This window comes from Cuculus canorus, chromosome 2 (assembly GCF_017976375.1).
Source record: "Cuculus canorus isolate bCucCan1 chromosome 2, bCucCan1.pri, whole genome shotgun sequence".
Taxonomy (NCBI): Eukaryota; Metazoa; Chordata; class Aves; order Cuculiformes; family Cuculidae; genus Cuculus; species Cuculus canorus.
The window spans coordinates 97078573-97101079 of record NC_071402.1 but is presented as its reverse complement, the minus strand read 5'-3'; the positions used below and the strand labels follow the sequence as shown (position 1 = coordinate 97101079).

At 37.4% G+C, this 22507-nt stretch overlaps 1 protein-coding gene across 8 annotated transcripts in view; it reads right to left on the bottom strand.

The window, feature by feature from the left end:
* CDKAL1 (CDK5 regulatory subunit associated protein 1 like 1) overlaps positions 1 to 22507 on the bottom strand; it is a 413904-nt gene that overhangs the window by 28551 nt on the left and 362846 nt on the right. For all 8 annotated transcript variants that reach the window (XM_054060495.1, XM_054060500.1, XM_054060494.1 and 5 more), the window contains 2 exons: positions 5426 to 5509; positions 1992 to 2156 (listed from right to left, as the gene is read on the bottom strand). In XM_054060495.1, the coding sequence (XP_053916470.1) occupies positions 1992 to 2156; positions 5426 to 5509 (249 nt within the window). The remainder of the gene's footprint in view (positions 1 to 1991; positions 2157 to 5425; positions 5510 to 22507) is intronic.

The following is a 22507-nucleotide window of genomic DNA, read 5'->3' as shown; positions in this document are numbered from 1 at the left end:
CACCAGGCATAACTAAAAGCTTTCAGCTCTAGCTTCCCTGTACAAAGGATGCCTCATTTACTGAAGTAGTGATATTCTAGTTTTTTTCAGAAACTGAAAGTTCATAAATTGTCCAGTGGACAAAACATAAGTAAGATACTCCTTTGAAGGAGCACTGGCAGCAACAAATGTAATGAATAGCAATTTTCTTTATAGTTTGCTTGTTGTAGCCATTTCCTTTAACATTCCATGCACTTGTTCATATCTACTCAAAGGGCAGGCACAGATATATACATTTCAATGAGCTCTTACGGAAATCATCAGTATTCTTGATTTTAATAATTATATCTGTAATTTTTAACATAGAAAATTTCAGTCAACAGTCTGCTCACTTGTTCACTTGCTTCAGGCTCCTGGCAGCACATACTCAGTTGAATGACAGGCTTGAGTCTGTTCCGGCAGATTATTAAAAGAACTCATAGAATCATAGAATGGTTTGGGTTGGAAGGGACCTCAAAGATCATCCAGTTCCAACCCCCCTGCCATGGGCAGGGTCACCTCCCACCAGATCAGGCTGCCCAAGGCCCCATCCAATGTGGCCTTGAACACCTCCAGGGATGGGGCATCCACAACTTCCCTGCGCAACCTGTGCCAATGCCTCACCACTCTCACAGTGAAGAAATTCCTCCTTATGTCTAAATCTGTCCCTCTCCAGTTTATAGCCATTGCCCCTAGTCCTATCACTACAAGCCTTTGTAAAAAGTGCCTCCTCAGGGTTCTTGCAGCCCCCTTCAGGTATTGGAAGGTCACTGTAATGTCCCTCTGGAGCCTTCTCTTCTCCAGGCTGAACAAGCCCAACCCTCTCAGCCTGTCCTTGTATGGGAGGTGCTCCAGCCTCCTGATCATCCTTGTAGCCCTCCTCTGTTCTGATGAAGAAATCAACTGCATTTGAATAGCTACATATCACAATCTGACCATTTGAGAGCCAATGTACACATACACACAGACAATATTCAAAGGACAGTTTAGCAACGTGTTTGTGCTTAAGTTTCATGATCTGCAAAACACATTAGAGTAGGTGCATCATTGTTGCTCCATATTTCCATAGCCAGGTTTATTCAAGAGATCAAGTAGCTTAGCTTAACACCAGTCATATAAAGTACGCACTGATTATTTCTTTTAAATATGACTACTTACAACTTCAACAAGTATGCATCTATACTACAAAACTTGTCACCAAATTACCGTAAAAGCAGCAAGGTGGCTGATAAACTGCCACTTATCCTTCTTCCATGCGCTAAATTTTTGCTACATATTTTTGGAGATCCTAACAACAGTGCTAGAGAAAGGACATCAAATGATGCTTAGAAATGTGATACACATTTTCATTTCACACTCCATCAGTTTTTACAACTAGAGCTCCATGAAATGTATGAGAATACTTGGCTAACAGCCATATCTACTGAGGTGTAAAATAAGGATCAGATCTATTTTTAAGAGAGTTACATTTTCTTTACATGACTAAATTAGATGCTGACCTTTTCCCAAAATATATTGTAAATATTCTGTACCTCTACTCATCAATTAATTTTGAATCTCTGAACCCATTTTTGACCTGTTTTAACAGACATGCAATCAATACACAATTTTTTAAAATCAGCTTTGTAAAGTAAAATAAATACATTCATCCTTCCACTAAACTAGAACCAAAATACACTGAATTATATAATCATTGGTGTTAATTCTTTCCGATATTAGTAAGTTCTTTCCCCATCTTGCAGCGTGGAACAAGAAGCAAATGTATTATTGACTTTATAGTCAGCACAGTAAAGCTATGTGCATCAGCAAAAACATCTTTTAAATTCAGATTTCAATCTGTCAGGAAAGATTAAAGCTTCATGCATACATAAAAGAGGAACTATAAAATTATAACAGATACATAGCATGGAATCATTATGCTTGAACAGCTGCTGCTTTACCAGTGTAGTAAAGCAGTAAAGGGCTTTACTTACCTCTGTTAAACCAGAAACTTCTCCTTTTGCTAATGGTCTGGTGATGGATGCAGTGTAAACTCTGGCATCTGACACTGGCTGCCCCTTCATGAAATGTTTCCCAGCTTCATAAATATTCACTTCTACCATCTTACCCATTAGCAGAGGATCCTTTGGCACAAGAACCTTTCAAATAAAGATATAGTCACTAAATACCACAAAGGACATCAACGCCTCCAGCTTCCACACAGATAACAGATTTCTGATAAACATCAGAGCAAATCCTAAAATTAGCAACCAACATACACCACAGTCCTTGAAATACTTGACCAGTAGTGTCTTCAGCTTGCATTCTTCAACAGCTTTGCAGTGTTAGCTCAGGCCTTTTTGACTCCAACCAATTCCTTGAGTCGAAAGTTTTGATTGATGAGAAAGTTGAGTCTGAATTGCAACATTTGAATCCAGACCCAAAGAGTTCCCAAGGGCATTTGTACTACACTACACTACACTACACTACACTACACTACACTACACAATTCTAACAGATTGCTGCAAATCTCCCTATTTTCATATTTATCCCATAACCCTTTTTTTAAAAAAAAAGAGTTTTTGAGTCTGTAAATGCTTCAGGACAGAAATTATGCCTTTGTTTCTCTTTGTCCAAACCCTTATTTTGATTGAGCAGGTCCTTTGCAGCTGAGATGCATGATTGACAATGAATGTTTGTAAAAATGGATGAGTGCTTCCTGGGTCAACAACCAATGCCACTCTATCCTGATTTTGCACAACGATGGTATCAGACAGTCCCATAAGTATTTCATAAGAAAGACACCACATAGCAGGTGTTCCTAGGGCATGCATGTTACAAAAGAAAGAACCCAATGTACAGAAGTAACATCTTTTGCTAAAAGAACAAATAGCATAAAAAGGCTCTAAAGTAGAGAATCAATTAAAAAATGAAAAGTAGTGTAATTTCCGAATTAAACAGAAAAAACAGAATTACGTGGACTTACTTAATAACGTTTACTTTAAGCTCATCCACATACAAATGCAAGCTTTACAAAGGTGATGAGCACATACATATATCTTGATTTTTAGATGCTGAAATTGAAATGCCTTGAAATGGTTTGATTTTTAGACAAGAATTTACAGAAGAATTTACAGAAGAAAACTCCATGTCAGCCATGTTTGGAGAGCATTTTGTTGCTAAATAGTGTCTCTCCATTTTCACTTATTGCAAGTGCTGTTTGTCCTACTTGGAGGAAGTTACCACCAGTAGTTTCCCTTTTCCCCCTGAAAGCTTAAGGTGTTCATAACTGTAGGAGCGTCCAGATCCCAGGATTCTGCTCAGCTTCCTAAGCATCGACCAAGGAAAGCAGACACCTTTGCCTTTCAGAGACGGGCAAGCTGGGACTTACTGGAACCAAGCAGCAAAGACAATGCTAGAATCCTAATGCTAAGACAGTATTGCTATGTGACTAGATCACCGTTCTTCCCACATACTTCACCTCAGGCAAATTTAAATCAAAGGAAAAGTAGGTAATTAAGTATCACCAGGCCTGTGATCATTGTAAATCCTGGCATCTCCATAGGCAAAAGGGCAGCAACCAAATAGCAATCCTTAGCGACAGACATGGGTATGTGACTACTACTTAAGAAAAAGACAGAGGTTAAATGAAAATATATGGGAGGTACTGTAAAAAACAAAGCAGCCAGGCTTGGCAGACACTCACACATTTTTCCAATGTAAGTATTTATTGGGAAAAAATCCTGAACTGAAATGAACTTATACGAACAGAAACCCTCATCTTGACTGTAGTTCTGGCAAAGTCCCCTTTGGTCAGTTTAGACTACTCTGTTCAATGAACTACCTTAAACTGCATCACTAAAGCACCTAGAAGCTGGAGGTCTACCAGGAAGCCTGTCGGTGCAGCTCTATTGATGTGGCTTTAATAGCAAACTCTTTTAATATAGATGAGCTAGGTTTGATAACTATTTGAGTTATCAGAACCTTAGACCTGGACTATGAGCTTCAGCTTCCAATAACTTCCAATATTTAATGACCTGAGTGGTTTCAACTTACTATCAGTAATTTAACCGTTATTTAAGTTAGCCACTAGCACTAAGTCTTGTGTTTACTTAGGCAAACAGTAGGACATTACGTTTGTCAAACATGCCACACATAAGATTTTTAGGAAAAAGACACACATTTTAACAATGGAAAGTATGTGCTCTACAATAAAATTTAAAGTTACTCCCTATGTTATTATCCTTTGTGTATTCTTTAACTGTCCCAATAAGGAGCTGTATTAAGTGCTGTACAAATACCCCATAAAATACCAACACTTTTTTGTTTTGCATATACTCTTTTGCTTTAATAAAACAAACATTGAACACTAGAAAGCCCCAAGCAATTTCTTTTTAATCTTTATATGGAAAACCATGTTCCTCAAATCTGACTGATAAGGTACAGAAGCAAGGGACAGTGATATACAAGACTCACTCACAGATTAAAGATGTAACAAAAGAAAAAAAAGAGTTTTATAAAAAAAAAAGAAATGGAGAAGAAAATAATTAGTGAATCAGAAACAGAGATTTCAATAACAGTAATGTTACTTACTACTAAGTGAACAGAAATAAATGCTCTAACATAAGCTGCAACTGAAATAAAGCACCATTGGTGACTAGAGAAACACAGCCATCATCAATGGCCATCAGCTTCAGACAAATGAAAAACGAAAGGTAGCAAAAGCAAACTCTAGACAGCTCAGTGCAAGAAAATGGAGAACAAGCCAAAGGCAAAAGCAGAATTAAATCCTGATGATTCAGAAAAGCCAATTTTATTGGTTTTCAGCAAGTCATCTGCTTTTGAGCAAAAATAATGATTTTGTTAAACAGATGCTGTACTTCCTTCCCAGCTCAAAGATAATGTTTCAATGTGGAAAGAATTCATTTATAGAAAGTACATAGAAGGAAATCCAACATATCAGGTTGAAATTTTACAGTTTTAATCTAGAGAAGTTTCTGATCCTTGATATTGTTTGATTTTTTTTTCCCAAGTGCACAGCCTAAATGGATTTTCTGAAAGATGCACGGAAAATATTAAGATTCCATGATTAAGAAAATAACTTTTGGGAGACACAAAAATTAAAATTATTACAATGACTAACAGCTTTTTAAAGCATTCAAATAATGTTATTTGGATATATAGCATGTATCCTCCATATGCTGCATACTCATAGAGCTGCTTTGTATTTCTTAACATAATTTCAGGTGCATAGTATTTACAACATAGAAACAAAATATCTTGTAATCAAATCTTGATGGTCACAGCTTTCTTGGAAAATTTTTCTTATCTCTTTACTTGTTTACTTCACTGTGGCACACTGTGTTGCTGGGATTATCAGAAAGCAAAGATAAAAGAAAAAGATGCTGTTTTGTTTTTTTAACTGTACCTGCTCATAGAAAGGATTGTGAGCAACATAGTAATTGGAATCAAAGGATTCTTCTGTTACCAGAACTCTCTGCCTCTCACCAACCTGGAAAATAAAAGATGAGAGAGATGACTCAGAAAACAAAAATAATGAATTACATTTAGAAGCGTGCCTCAACTATAAAACCTCTTAGCAGAAATAATCGACTTCACTGAGGAAATTCTGTGTCAGCAAGAGAACAGGGAAAAGAAAGCTCCAGTCTAAACTGTCTATCATTGACAGTATTAAAAATCAGAATTGAGGGCAACAACTGTGATACTGTACACAGTGGCTGTAACTGTGGCTTAACAAAAAATACCCCAAATAAAACGAACTGATTTTTACTTCTTACTACAATAACAAATAAAAATGTCAGATGTGCCCAGAGTACGTTACTGCTTCATCCTACTGACGAAAATCCCCCCTTTCAGCATGAAATTTTGCAATCAAAAAAATGCTAACGACCCCTGCAACAGCACCTGAGCAAAGCAGGGAACTCTAGCACACTGCACAACTTCTAGATGCCATCAAGCTCATCTATTTGTCACCTTTTCTTTAAAAAGCTGTACTTGTTATTTACAATGACAGGGCATATCTTCATCTCTTCTTCGTGATTTCACTCAGCTGTACTTATGAGATCACAATGATTTCTATAACAGTGGAGTTAACACTGCATATTACAAACAGTCAGTGAAGAATAGGTTTTAAGAACTCGAAGACACAGTGATATTAAAGTCAAAACAAATACTGGGCTAAAAAGTTCAGTGTTTCAATTGTATCTTCCAATTTCCAAATGCACTATACACAGTTTAAAGGAAGCACCAGTTTTACACTTAGTTAAATGGAAGATCTCAAGAAAAATCACACCTGACAAATTTGGTGGCCTTCTACAATGAGGCTACAGCACTGGTGGATAAGTCAAGAGTAGCCAACATCATCTACCTGGACTTGTGCAAAGCATTAGACACCGTCCCGCATAACATTCAGGTCAATAAATTGGGGAGGTATGTATTTGATGGACGGACCATTCGGTGGATAAGGAATTGGCTGGATGGTCACACCAAAACAGTTGTGGTTAATGGCTCAATGTCCAAGCGGAGACCAGTGATCAGTGATGTTCGTCAGAGGTTGGTGTAGAGACCAGTGATGTTTAACATGTTCGTCGCAGACATGGACAGTGGGCTTGAGTGCACCTTCAGCAAGTTTGCTGATAACAACAACAAACTGTGTGGCATGGCTGACATGCTGGAGGGAATGGATGCCATCCAGAGGGACCCTAACAAGCTTGAGAGGTGCGCCTATGCTAACCTCATGAAGTTCAACAAGGCCAAATGCAGGATCCTGCACCTGGGTCGGGGCAATTCCAAGAACAATTGCAGGCCATGTGGAGAACAGATTGAGAGTAGCCCTGAAGAGAATGACCTAGGAGTGCAGGTGGATGAGAGGCTCAATATGAGCCAGCAATGCACTTGCAGCTCAGAAAGCCCACTGTATCCTGGGCTGCATCAGAAGAACTGTAACCAGCAGGTCGATGGAGGTAATTCTGCTCCTTTACTCTGTTCTTGTGAGACCTCACCTGGAGAACTGTATTCAGTTCTGGAGTCCTCAACACAGGAAAGACATAGATCTGTTGGAGTGAATGCAGAGGAGGGCCACGAAGGGGATCAGAGGGCTAGAGCACCACCCATACGAGGACAGGCTGAGAGAGTTGGGCTTGTTCAGCCTGGAGAAATGAAGGCTCCAGAGAGACCTTAGAGCAGTCTTCCAGTAGTTAAAGGGGGCCTACAAGAAAACTGGGGATGGGCTTTTTTTTATCAGGGTGTGTAGTGATAGGACAAGGGGGAATCGTTTTCAGCTGGAAGAGAGGAGATTTAGATTAGATATTAGGAAATTTTTTTTTACTGTGAGGTTGGTGAGGCACTGGAACAGGTTGCCCAGAGAAGCAGTGGATGGCCCATCCCTGGAGGTGTTCAAGACCAGGTTGGATGAGGCTTTGAGCAGCCTGGTCTAGTGAAAGGTGTCCCTGCCCATAGCAGGAGGATGGAACTAGATGATCTTTAAGGTCCCCTCCAACCTAAACCATTCTATGAGTCTATAGAAATCAGTTGCGTCTAGTTGTCCAGTAGATATGAATCAAAATCTGACTTTCCCCAAAGTTCAAAATGCCCCACACAATACCTTTTTGATTTTGTCCATTACTGAGTTGTATAATGAAGTTTATAGCTTAATTTCTGCAAACCTTAGTGGAAACATAGCTCACATTTTTAGTCTGAGCACATCTCTATTTTTTTCATCTAAATGTGCCCCAGATTATTTCCAAACTATTTCACAAATGCATTCTGCAAATCACAACTGTCTAGGAAGTTAAATTTACTCACTGCTTTTATTGCTGTCACTATTTTGAGAATCAAAAATGGTTTCATATTTTACTCCAAACTTAATATCTGTGAGCAAAGCAGCATTCAATACTCTTTCCCCTCCTTGGAACACTTCCAACACATCCTAGTGGCAGCTGCTATGTAGAAGTTTTAAGGCCTCCATCATAAGGTCTATGCGAATTAGCAAGAAGATGTAGATCAGATAATAATGTTTTGATTCTTTAAGGAACGAGTAGTTAAAGATAAGATTAGGATTTCCTCTAACAGTCAATGGTAGGAAAATGAATATGAAGAAGAAAGAACAACAATATCACACTATAGAGTGTGTGTATATATGTATACACACACACTTTATATTTATGCATATACATATATATGATTCTGCACTCTTCAAACAGAAAGACTTAATGGAATAACTCTTGCTTGCTCTTCTCTCTGCATGTATCTGGAACATCCCCAAAGTAAACACCGGAGAGCAGAGCACAGAGTGAGCTAACCCAGATAACCTCCCCAAAGGCAGTTAGCATTAATTCCCCAGGACCGCAAGTATGGGGTACAGAGCAGAAGGGGCATAAGCCCCAATTTACAGATCCGTAAAAGAATTCTAATAATAGAAAAGATGTATATTTTTGTGTACTTTTAAGAGGTATTTAAGAGTTGTTTATAGCAGATTTTAAATTTCCATTAATGTTTCTTTGTGATGTCTGCAATTACAAATAACAGATGCAATATACACAAAAGTGACCTAAATCCAGTGTAACCATTTACCATTCCCCTAAAGGGTAAGGTGTTTTTTGCTTTCAAGAGAATAGTTACTCAATCCAAATCCCCAGAGGAGTTTTGCAAATACACGTCAAGAAGGCACTAGAGATTACGCCAGTAATAAGATTACAGGGAACATTTCCCCTGAACAGAGAGGATTTGTTGTTTCTATAATATTTCAGACCACTGCTTTTAAAATCAAAACATAGTATGGTACTATAGTTCTACAGTAGAAAGTCTCAGATGTCATGCAAAATTATGAAAAAGAGGAGGATGAAATGTTAGATAAGCAACATTCACCCTGGGGGAAACATGCTACCACTGAAAAGCTACCACTGAAAGCGCCAAGACCAATTGTCAAATCATGTCCTCACATTGTATTCATTATTTACTGATACCATAAGTTAGCAAAACTGGCTCAAAGCAATACTAAGTCTGTAACTCATTTCACGTTGTTTTGTGGTTCCCTGATTCTCTCTAGTCATAACATTCTGCCTTCACCATCTCTATGAATCTGCCTATGAGATAATGCATTAAGCTACATGCATTATCTTTATACTCTCACGTGGCAGAATGGCAAACATGGGATGATGATGATAGTAGTAGTAATTAGTCAGAGGGAAGAAGAAAAGAACACATGTGTTTGATCATTTGATATAGCAGTGATTTGTTCAGAGAGACATTGCTCTTTTCTCTCTTTGCTTCCATGAGCAAAAAGAGCTCAGATCTTCCTGTCTTAGTGGGCCAGACAGGGCTTCTGGGCTCAGAATTTCCAGGGAATGAGAGGAAATGAGGAAGACTAAATTCCTCACATCACATAAAAAATATGGAATTAAAATTGAGTACTAGAAGCGCAGAGGAGCCAACCAGTCTGTATCAATTTAGAATACACATATATTCACATATATGCACAAGACAAAAATGGCATACTGTAAGGAGTACAGGTAACCCCAGTAATTGTTCACTTGCTCAAGTTACTGGATTTGTAGCCTCGGCCAAGGCTGAGCTCACAGAGAAAGATGATATTCAGCTATTTGCAGACTCTTTTGCCATAATAACCGAACAGGAAAATTCCATTTAATGAGTGAGGCCATTGGATATTCATGATCTACAAGATTAATTGGCTACACACATTTGTGAAACAGAAAATGACTATCTGTCCTGCATCCAAGTATAATTAAGAAGAAATATAAGCACACAGAATGCAGCTTTGGAAATGAAATTTGTTCAAGAAGTAGAATATGTCATCATTTCTGCATTTTTTTCCCCCTGGGATCTCTAAGTGCCTAAGTTTCACCTCTCTCAGAAAGAATTTAAATATACAGAAACCAGACATGATATCTAATAGCAGTCATAATTACAATAACTTTGATGATTTTTTTCAAGCATGTACCAGCAGAAGTAATTCAGTATCTTAACTTTATTCTTAATCTTTCATCGGTTTCCACAGGTATGCACGAGTTCCAGCTCTCAGGGAACTACGATTCTGACAAGGCATCTGGAATGGAGGAAACTCAGCCCTGGCATCTCAGTTTGGAAACAGTCCTATAGAACCAGGATTTTTTTCCTTATGGAGGATAGTATGAAAATAATAATGAGTGAAAAACTTGCCTGGGAATCTTCCCCATCCCGAGATGGACTGGTCACAAAGAGAACTTGTTTTCACTGAAATTAATGCAATAATTGCTGCTGGTCCTAACACTTCCTACACTGCAACAGTTGCAAAGTAGTTTGTAAATCTCAGAATTAGTAATCAAATCACTTATGAACTTTGATTTCATTTTCATTTATTGTACAGGAGATTCTAACATGATAATTCCATAACTCAGTTTTTCCTTTACTGAATACCATAAAAAGCAGCTTTTCCAGCCGGCTGACTTTTTAAAATGAACGAAGAGTAAGCAATGTCAAGCATCTTTCTTGGCTGCAGTCAAGTTAACTTTGATTTTTAAATTAAAAAAATGACTGAAACACATGAAACACAAGAGTGATTTTTAAAGTCTACAGCAGTATGAATGGTGCAAAAGACAGGCCCAGTTTACATGCTTTGATAGAATATTGCTGTATAATGTCAGCAATGGTCCACTGTAATTCCACTCAGAAAACATATGCTCTTAATCTTTTCTTTGCAGTTAATGAAAGTTATAGCCGTTCCAGTTCAATTCATTACTCATTACAGAAAGATCATGTGGCACTTCATCTTTCTCACCATTTCCCTATTGTTCTTTTTTCCCCCTGAATTTTGCTAGTTTTGTTTTTAAGAGTTTCTGTTTGGCTAAAAAAAATATTAATAACCATTGTATTTCCATAATTCTCCCACAGAAGTGGCACACTGCACACACAGCCACCTCTATTACTTTAGAGACAGTTTCCAAAGCCTTCTGTCGGGCTGAGTTCAATCCATAGTGGAATTGATGAGCACCTCTCCATTCATGTTGAAGGAGGCTGGCTTGGATAATGGAGTATACTTAGTACAAGGCTTATAAACCACACAAAAAGCCTCTTCCCTTTATTTGTTATTTAAATGCATCATGAAGCAGGCAATAAAATCCACACACTGTCACTGTTTATGTCTGTATGTACAGAATATTACCAGTAAACACGTATATTTTGACCTTTACTAAACACATCAAAGTTTAAGCAACAGTAATTTAGAAAGTGCTCATTCTGCACAAATTTTTGCATACTTCTCTCCTGATTTTCAGTTGTGGTCTAATTATTTAAAATAAATGTTAATAATTATGCAGATGATTTGTCCTTTCCCATAAAGCAGTGAAGAACTGCTGGGTCACTGCTGTGATTTTTCACAAATCACATTAATCCTTCTGTAATTAGAAACCAAATTTCTTGAAAATGATAAGTATTCCCTAAGCTTTCTATTTATGCGTCGTGTTTTCTGCTCCTGACAGACAAGTCTAGGTGTGCCACAACTTCCTCGTGAAAAGACAGTTTGTAGAAACTCATTACATAGTCCCATTTTCATGATATCAGATATCTTTCCAAACTCTGCTTTATACTCCTTTTTTTTTCCTGTTATTCAGCACTGCTCCTCCAGCATTTAGGGTGCATACATATTTCCTTTTCTGAAGGTAAGACAAAGAATGGACTTACTGTTTTTCTACAGAGTTGTTAAGGTTTTAAACGTGGAGACTGGAAAGCAGTAACATTAAAACAATTCAGCTCCTGAGCATGGCAGTTTTTATACCAGGATAAAAATACTCTTCTAGCACACGACATAGACAGCTGCCACTTTACGGGGTCTTATGCTACCACTACTGTCATCTTCCAGACAGACAGGTGCCTCCTTTTTATTATGTTATGATCAGTGCATAACCCTTTGCAGAAATGCAGCAACAGAGTGCCATTACTATTCAGAATCCTTTATCTTTTACATCATACAAGCATCAATCAGCTTAATCTTTACGATATCTGTCTGGCCCATCTTACACCTGAGGAAAGAAACAGAGGATCTGACCACTCCAGTTGTGCAGAGTAAGTGGTGGAGTTCACCATGCAGATTTCATGTATTTCTGTTTCCTCCTCCCAAACCTAGAGGTGCTGCCTCAGTCTCACAATACCACAAATTAGCAAGGAAACCAAAATTCTAAGTTATTCACACAGATAACAGAGCTATGTAAAAATGGCAAATAAAACTCTTACAAGACAGTGGATATTGCCAGTCCCACTATTCTTTTGAGATTATTTTGTACTTATGTCCAGTGTGGCTAAATTTTACCATTTCACACTTGTCTGAGTCAGTGTTTTTCCCTTACTTATATTGCTCAGATTTTTGCAGCCTTGGAAACAGCATCTTTGCACATAGGAAAGTACTTAGCTCTTAAGCAGAGAATTGCAGAATCCCAACTGAAAAGCAGCCAATGTTCAACAAAGTTTATGATTTCACTGTCAACCAATATAGCTGACTTTGCCACACCACCATTATTAAACCGCTCATCTTTAAACAAAGCTGCAGGAATTTTATTTTAAAAGCATTACATAAAATGTATGATTTACAAAACAATATCTGAGTAAACTCCCCGTTTTTTTATTCTAGGCAAACATGCTTCAGACATATTGCTCTTTCCACAGCACCATTCAATAATTCAGAATGGGCACAGGCAACAGATGTCCACAAGACAAACTTTCAACCATTTTCCAGGCTGGCCCGAGGCTGTGCAAGCAGGAAGGAAGGATTAGGTATAAATTTAGGACAGCCAGCTCTAATAGTACACAATCAGCGTATCAAAAATTGCCTCAGACCTCCAGCAGCAGGCGACGCAGCTCATTAAAAGCAAGTGAACAGCTTCTCTTTGGTCCCCTTACAAATTTGTTGGCATAGCTATGGGTGAGGGAAAAGGTAGGGAGAGAAGAGAGCATGACATGGAAGTAGACTGCTTCTGTTTTCTTGGCCTATTGCTCACGCTTCAGGGTAAATAGATCCTTTCTATTACTGTGCACCTGCATCTGACTGCTTCATTTTGATTTGGTCTCCTGCTGTGAAAATGTAGCTTCTTCCAGCACATACAAACCCTGCCATGCAGCTCAGATGAAAATTATATTCAGAGATGTGAGCAGTGACCTAAAAATGACAACTGGTCCTCAAGATATCTGATTCCTTTTAAATTCTGTAAGTTTGCATTTTGCTTGTCTCTCCTTCTCATTACCTCAGGAAAGAGGTAATAGAAGTAGCATGTTGACAACTCTGTCATATTACCTCTCTAGATTTTATTATCTGTGTACAATATCATAAAAGGGAAATAAGTTTTCTGAAATGGGAGATACATATTGCTTCTTAAAGCAGCCTCTCTTATTTTGATCTTTCTGTTGTAGATCTGGGCTTACACAGTAAAAGAATGAGGTGGCAGAATCAGGTTTTATTCTGGATCAGTCACAACATTGCTAATGCACTCTGGCTGTTTCCTTGTGTTCTCTGAAACTTTGCTCCCACATGTGCAAAATGCAATTCTGATTGTTACAGCTCAGAGAGTAGTGACCATGAAGTTGCTATATAAAACACGCTATGCAGCACTAGTATTTGAGACTATCATGTAGCATGAGCACTCAAGCAATCGCCTTAATATAAAATTGGCAAAAGCCTCTCCCCTCTTTTTTCAGATGATCCCCATAACACTGCAGCATAAAAGCCCATAAAACCTCCAAAAAACTGCAGCAAATATCTACAGAAGTCTAAAAGAAAAGTTCAAAATAGGAACAAAAAACATTTGAGTAGGTAAAGTAGGTTTAGTCTTACTTTCACACCCATAACAGTTCACAAACAACTCAAAAAACTAGACAAATAGTGTGCCCTTAAATAAACTTGGCATTTAAAATATAAATATAAAAAAAAATACTATTAATGCTGATGTTTTAGAATAGAAGATGAAGATTAGAAGAGTATTAAAAATATATGCAACTTCCAGCCCATTTGGCAATCATATGGATCCTGGTGGCATGGGTAAAAAAAATTTTTTAACACGCTAAGCCTCTGGTGAAGTGAGGCTACCAAGCTTAAAAATATGATGGTACTCATTAGGAAAGGCCACCCTTTCAGCTTCTACTGTGAAATTATTTAAAATTATTTAAGATTGGCTGTTTCTGTTGGAAGCAATTCCTTAAGATACAGTGCATATTTTCAAGTGATTTACGCACAATATGAAGTGGCAGTTGCTAAGGCAACAATATGTAATTCCTGTTTCAGTGATCTCTTTTAACAGCTGCATAAGCCCAGACAAGTATCAGTTATATGAGAATTTATAAATCATCTTGGTAAATACCCTATCAAATAACTTCTCAAGAAATTACTTTCAGAACTTGCAATACCAATGTGTTTTCTCAGACTAAAGTCTTGTCTACACTGTTGAAAGAAAACTGCTCACCAGTGGTTCTGTCAGAAGGGTGCTGATGTAGAGCAGACCAATGTAATCCTGTGTTCAGCACAGAATCAGGATCACCAGCTGCTGGAGAGAATTGCCAGTAATAATAAAAGGCGCTAACGTAAGTGTAACTTCAGTAAATCGCGGGTGGAACTGCACATTCCTTCCTCATAGACAGAAGAAAGCAGGAAAAAGTTGGGAGTAGGTGAAAACACTGGATGCAAGAACACAGATGACAAAGTGAAGACAGCATCAACACAAATCTACAATCAACACCATCTTCCCTGATGTGATATTTAAATTCCCATAGTAGGACTGGACGCTCTTAGAACACGTATACAGCCTAATATTTTTCAATTAAATACACCAAGAAGACTGTTCCAAAAAGTTGAGCTTCTCTCCAAAATACCAATATAATATTTCTGCTTATCCTACAACTGAAGCTAATGTTGTCTTTTCATCTCATCTGAGAACAAAGGAAGGGCAGATGGGATAAAACAGAAAAACAAAGGTCCTAAATGATCCCATATGCAAACCCAAACCCAACTCCATCCCAAAATCTATTAAAAGCTGTATTAATGCATATACCAACACATAAAATATGTAACATAGTATACAAAATGGTGGCATTAACTGAAAGAGTTAAGGAAAAAAAACCCATAAATATGTATCAGCTTTCTTTTCAAAAGAATAATAAAATTCCCCTTGCATACATGAAAGGCTACTACAAAAGCATCTGAACATCTTTAGAAGCTGATAATGAGGACAGGATAATGACATTATACTCTTTTATTTTGAAGGTAGCCAATACATGATCAAAAAATACACACTTCGGGTGTTTTCTTCAATCTAATGCAAGGTAAGACCTTGTCTTAAGTGTCTGCTGACACTTCTAGAGACACAGTGCTGGATAACAAATAACATCAAGGGCTTACAGAGGGACCAAAGTGAATGATTCATTAATGAGTGGTAAATGTAGCGTGACTTCATGTTTTCAGAAATTAATAATCACTACTATCAAACTAGTTGTGATGTGATGTTTTTGCATATAAAAAAGTAAGCACCTCTGCATTAGCATACTAGAATAATAATTCTGACTAATTCGTTATTTTCCATTAAAGGAAGTTAACAGAGATGAGGTCCAGAAAATCATAAGATAAATCCCTCTTTTTCTGGAAGAAAAAGAAAAAAACCCCTATGGACTAAGTTTTTCTTTCTAATGTTTCTTCTTTATAACCTGCTCAATTCCCAGGCTATAAAGTTATCACACAAATCTCAACTATGCGCTCTTATATATGCTTCAGCACAATACCTTTTGCATGATATCAATAATAAATATGTCAAATTAAAGGCCCCACTACTTTGTAAGTTCCTTCAACACCTATACCACTGTGTCCAACTTTCTTCTCTTCAAAAACATCTTTACTTAGCCAGATAATAAAAAATACTTAAAAACTGAAAGACACTAGGGGATTCTACAAACTTTCAAACTAAGCTGCAGCATTCTATGCTGTAGTTGAATTTGAAGGAAAAAATGAAACAAGTTGTACAACTTAATCATGAGTGACATTAATCATTGAGATGGATCAAGAAGAAACCCCCTATAATCTCTAATGCAGGTGTTAAGACCATATGATAAACCATTCTAAAAAAAATTCTTAAATAAAAAATTACAGTTGATGTCTGGGATGCCTGTCTTTATGGTGTTTGCTGACCATCCACAAAGGAGCCCGACAGCTGTGAAACAGGGCCTCAGGAATGAAGTATCTTCTTATGCCTCTGTGTTAAAAGCCTGCACGTATAAATAGAATGTGCCTTGTAAACACAATTCTCCAAATAAAAAATATTACTTCAAACTTCTGTTTATGGTCTTGCCCTTTTGTAAGTAATCTGTAATTAATCACAGTCAAAATGCAACATGAAATCAGACACATAGGAAACAAATCACCATTTATTAAAAGAAAAGTATTAATGAATGGGGCATACTAGGCAGAAATCCCTGTTGTATTCCCATAGCTGCTGTCAATCCTGTATTCTAATGTTCTCAAAGCCAGACATATGAATTTCCAAAATGATATGGAAATACTTATGAGAAAATTCCATACATTTGCTTTTGCCATTGTCTTCATTCAGTTTTGGATGATATCAGAAGGTCAGTAATTTTATCTTACCTTTATAACACACCCAGCTTGGGACAATTGTTCTTTTTATTTTCCCTGAAAATTGCTCTGCTCCATAAGGGACTCCATGAACATGCTTCATATGTGCAAGAGGAAGCATTAGTCATTGCTTTAGTTTCTTCCACACTGAGATGCTCCAAGCATGCAGGAGAAAACGTCCCCATGAAATAAATAAAGCTTATATTCCACTTTCAAAATCTATGCCCCTTCCCCTTTTACACCTCTCTTTTGTACAGTAGTAAAGGCAACAACACAATAAGCAGTTGGTTTTCAAAGGCAAAATACCAGTAATTAATCCTCAATTGCCTTTTAAACAATTGAGACGAGACACAAAATAAGCCAGTCCTAGGTCCTCTTAATCGCTCTTATACTGTAATTGCTAACTATGAATTCTCCAAAGAGAATTCTGGATCAGAATCAGCCGCTCATCATTTGTCAGTTATCTCTTTATGTCAGAAGCAGTACAAAGAACATAAACTAGTTTCTGTGAGGTGATCACACATAACAGGTATGTAAGACGGAGAAAAGAATGATATTTAGAATTTGAACTCTTTCATGACAAAGTAGCTTGGCATACAAGCTATAGCTGGGTTCATCAGCTGTACCTGTGAACAGATCTGGGCTGATGCACGATTCATACAGCACAAGTGAAAAAGGTTACTGAGAAAGCCAGTCTGGAGTTTTTACTACAACATACTAAAGAAATGGGAATGAAGCTTACTGTCTGAAAATACGAAGGCTCCTGGCTAAACAATTTTAAGACCGTTTCTTTCATCTTTAGGGTGTGGTAGAAACAGCACGACAATATAACACATTTAAAATTCTATATATTCACATAAACTAATTATTTTGATCAGTTCTAGTTAGCATAAAATTTTAGCCAGTATCTCTTGCATCCAACTGACTCTCCATCTATTTACATCATACTCCTTCTGTCATTCCTAGCAATTACAGCAAAAACGACAAACTCAGGTTTCTCAAGCTCTAGAAACTTGACAAGGGTTACAGTAAAGACAGGGATCAGCAATGGAAAACTGTGCACAAATTTAATTGTGAATTACTGGAAACTGTATTTAAATATTTATAATTGCAGAATTTTGAAACAAGAGGAACTGGTCAATGTAATTGCTTATTACTACTTTTTTTATAAAAGGTTCTCTGTTCTTCATTAAAGATCACAAAAAAATGAAATATATAATTTCTTCTTATTTATGGTTGGACAAAGTTAATATTGTCAGACTTGAATCTCAAGATTTTAGAACACAGCTCAATTATGAACTTCAGAGACTGGTGACTTGATTAGTGGTTGGAGTCAGAAAACAGCAATAACAGAACCTGGCAACACAAAGGCTTTGCAGCAGTGTCATGGAATTAAAGGGCAATCCTCACCACCCTCATCACCATAATCAGTTAGTTCAGCAAATCATGTAACTGCACCAGCTTCAGACGCAGTAGCAACATGTTTCTATGTTGTTAGAGATATGGTAAATCTACTGCTTTGGATATCAAAGACCATATCTTAAATCTTCATATGATCAGAAGCAATATGATTGACCACGCACATTTTCCCAGTGTTTCTACCAACCTCAGGCATACTCAGGCATGTTCTCATCTGATGGGAGAGGAAAGGAGGCTGTGCTGATTCCCGATTGTTTTCAGTGAGCCAGACTGGTAGCTGACAGCGAGAGGCTGTCATAGCAAGGGACATGATATATGTAGCAGGATTGTTAGAAGAAACCATGCCACGCTTTGGAAGGCATTGTAACAACCCCTTGAACTTGGTAGATGTTGCCTACTACCACATGCCACAGGAAAACTTCTTGCAACTTCGATCCATTTTATGCAGTTAGGGCAGGGTCATCTTTTTCCCTAGCTCTTCTGTTCACTACATGGTTATTTAAACTACATGGGAATAGTACATGAATATTTACTATATGTGTATTTTATCTTTAATAAGCATCCTCTTACAAGTGTTAGAAAAGGCAGTATTAATATGAAAAAAGATTATGGCTTGGAAAGCCTACTTTTCAAGCACAGCCTTAGAATTCTAGATGGGTATAAATAATAAAACAGATACCTCCCAACTCTTAATACACTTGGTTCAAAACCTATTACTTAAATGAAAAGAGTCTCCTTGCCTTAAAAAGTCATGAAATAAAGTTTTTGTGTGAACAAACAGAAACTCCACGCAAACTTCAAACCAACACCTTAACTGTTATTATCAGCAGCTTCATTGTTAAGTCAAAATGAAGTTGGATAGATCCTTATGTTGTTTTGTTGGGGTTTTTCTCTTTTTTTCAAGTTCATAGAGTAAAACAGCTTACAGACATGTTTGCTCTCCCTTATTTTATATAGTGAATTTTGTTATATTCCTTTATGTTCAAATGGCAGTAGAAAGACTAGCGCTTTTTCCCTTTTATAGAGGAATGTTGTTAAACTTTATCTCTGAAGAATGCTTCTCATAGAGGAAATACCTACATTTCATATGTTGTATATAATCAAGGACAAAATTTCTTTAGGCAATTTGAGACAACTTGTTACATTTGTATTTGAAGCACTTCAAAAAATACATTTTTTAACTTTTGTCACAGAAATTCTGATCATTTAACACATTTGTCTAACATTTTCCCAAATTCCTTTAAGCTACAAGGCAGTGAGATAAACCATAGTACAGGCCTCAAGTGACCTGAAGGTCCTTCTAAAGGCAAAGAAAATGCTCCCAAACCAAGAACTCAAACTAGGTTTGTCTCAAGTTTTTTTCCTTTTATCAAGGCCAGATGACAAAGGAAGATATAGAAAGGCTCATGACTGCTAGTACCTAGCAGTATTCACAAAACAGGAGCCTGACACTGACTGCTGAAATCCAGTATTTACAAATGGCACTGATTAAAAGAAAACAAGGACTTTAATACAGAGGCAAGGTAAATGAGGGGGCTGGTAAGTCACGTAGTAATTTTTGTGTTGCGTAGAGTCCACTGCTAAGAAAGGACCTTTAGGACTCACACGTTTACCTTTTTAGATGGTTGGTAATAATTGCTCACAGTTGATATTCCCTCTGCTCCAGGGTTGAAGAAGAGGTAATGCCTCCCTTTCTAGGAAATTATTCATGACCCAGCTTCAGTGAAGAGGAGGTTAGCCTCTTAGAGAGCTTGAGATGAGTTATGTGATCCAAACTCAAGAGAGCATGAAATAAATGCAGAACCTGGGAGAGAGGATATGCCATTTTATTTGCACAAGGAGAAGGGAGATTGAACAAGGAAAGAAGGAGGCGACATAAAAATCTGTTCATGAAAGAAGTGGATCAAGTAGAACAGAGTATCTGGAAGGGCTTTTTGCAAAATACAGATCAAATAGCATTATCTGCTCATACTTCAGGCTTCTCATGCATCAAGTATAAATTATTGCATGGAAGAGAACATGCTTTCAGAATCTGTTTATTGAAGACAGTCAGGCAAAGAGTTAGCTGTACAGCTCTCAGAGAGAATCAGCTTTAGGCCTTGTCACATCAATGATTTATAGGGTGACACTAGGGGAGTCAATTAAGTTCTCTATGCGCCCCAGTTTTCCCATCTGTAAAATAGGGGCAATCTGTTATTCAAGCAGAGTGCTTTTCCATTTTATAGCCTTTCTCCTTGTATTTAGGTGTTCATTATTTTGCTAGTTTCTACAATAGCAGCAATATTAGTCAGTCTGAAGTGGATATATTTTTTATTTTAGCGTTAGAATATACCTGTCCTTGATCCATTTTAACTGTTCTGTTCTTATGTAACTTCATAAGTACTACCATATTTTTAGCAGCAATATTGAAAACAATGTGAAAGGAACATATATTTTTCCTAAAACATAGATCTTTGAAGAGATAATAAAGAAATCTCATGGCAGGCACAGATAGAAAATGCAAAGATAATGAAGTCAGGGAACTGTGGAAAACTGCTATTTATTTTCACTCTAATTTGTTTAACAGTTTTGCTGCATTTTAGCAATTCAACATTTAAAAATTCTTTGAAAAAACGACATAGAAAAAAACAATTGCCAGATTATAGTCTAATCCTCTAAGGCATCATGGAACCTTGGCTACTTCTTTCACAGGTTCTATTTGTTTGTTCTCTGGTATCTATAGAGTAAAAAATTTACAAGTCAGCAGGAAAATCTAAATCACTTTGCTGAGGTTTTAGAACGGAAAAGGAGAATCAGTCTGAGGTAGAAGTACTCTTCTTATTCCTATAGATAAGACTTAAAATACACAGGCCACCTGGACACATGAAGACTACAGTTGCCTTCAACTTTATGCTATAATACACAGCTTAAAAAATGTGGTAAAAGACAAAAAACCTCAAAGTAGTTCAGAAGCACAAAGAACTAATTATTTATGAACATCTGTCAGGAGGGCTTACATTTATACAATGCTTTTGCCTCTACTAGGAAATTTACCTTATTGCCTGTAGACATAATAATATATTCAACTTGAGAAGTGGGAAGAAAACAGCTAAGGAAATGTTTTAAAGTATAGTTTCTGTTTCAGTATCAAATGGTACACTGTCTTCTTAGGAGGAGGCCCATCTGAATGAGATTGGCAGATACAGTAATAAGGATTTTTTCTGTCCCTGCCACCTGAGCCCTCTCTTACACTGTGACTTGCATGAAGGATAATGACATAACTGCAAGGCCATCAGAGTCTGACTCCAGCCTTTCCATGCTTTTGAAATTCTCCATCAGGCAGCAAAATTTCAACAACCAGATTCTGCAATTATGGGAGGACGGGGAGATTAATTTAATGTGTTTAGATACTTGTCTTGCCATAGCAAATGTAATCTTCTTACTCAGGGCACACCAGCTGCCTCAGGCATTAGAAAGAAAATGATTATTCTGCTATGCATGGAATGGTGCACAGGACATTGGTTGAAAATAAAGAGCAATGATGGTAAAGCAAACATCAGTTTGCGGTTATATCGAATCCTCAGCAAATGGCAGATGACTCTGAACTGGCAAATCCTTTTATCGTTGCAGTTTTTACAGTAATCTTAAATCTCTCCTTTATCTGCTTGTTTTTTGGTTTGTTTAACATAGAGACTGATGATCAGTGAAGCAAAAGATTTAGTTTAAAGGTGTCAGCTAATATCTACAAAATAGCTGCCATTGCTCTTCAGACTGGGTTTACAGATAAGAGTTGGCTGTTCACCAGGTGCCCACAACTGTATCATTCGAGAAAATATCTTTAAGTGTTCATATGGGCAACTGGGCTACAATATACCATGCATGTGTCCAGAAACGTTATCTAAAGTCAGTGAGAGGTTAACAGTAAATATATATGCAAGATACTATTCCAGAAGAACACTGCAGCTGGGTGGTCTTTTTAAGAAATTGAATCCAGTCACGTATCATGGAGTCTTTTTTTTTTAGTCCTTAACACAGATAATTCTTTTAGCTTTGTTGAATATTAGGTAATTCCTGTTTTTAATCCCATGGTATTATATTTTAAAGGAGAAAAAGTAGATGTCTAATCGTTGTAGACTTCCACTTAGTCGATTTAGTCCCCTTGACTGTAGCCCATCTTCCACAGGCTGCTCTTATCACCAACTGCTGTATCTCCTCCTTGGGCATAGCATTCTGAAATGCTACTGCGGCTTATCCGCCCAGTGCAGTTTTATATATAAAACCAGCAGTGTAAACTACAGACAAAGCCAGCCTTGAGTATAGTCTGGAGATTGCAAGTGCACAGTTGACCGGGTGACACTACATGGCCCTCAACAGTTCCTGATTACAGTGACACCTATTGCCTTTCTGACTGCTCCAGCCGAGCTCCCTCTGCTCAAAGATCCACACTAAAAGTCACCAATTATCTCTGAGTTCACTGTTACATGAAATTCTTAA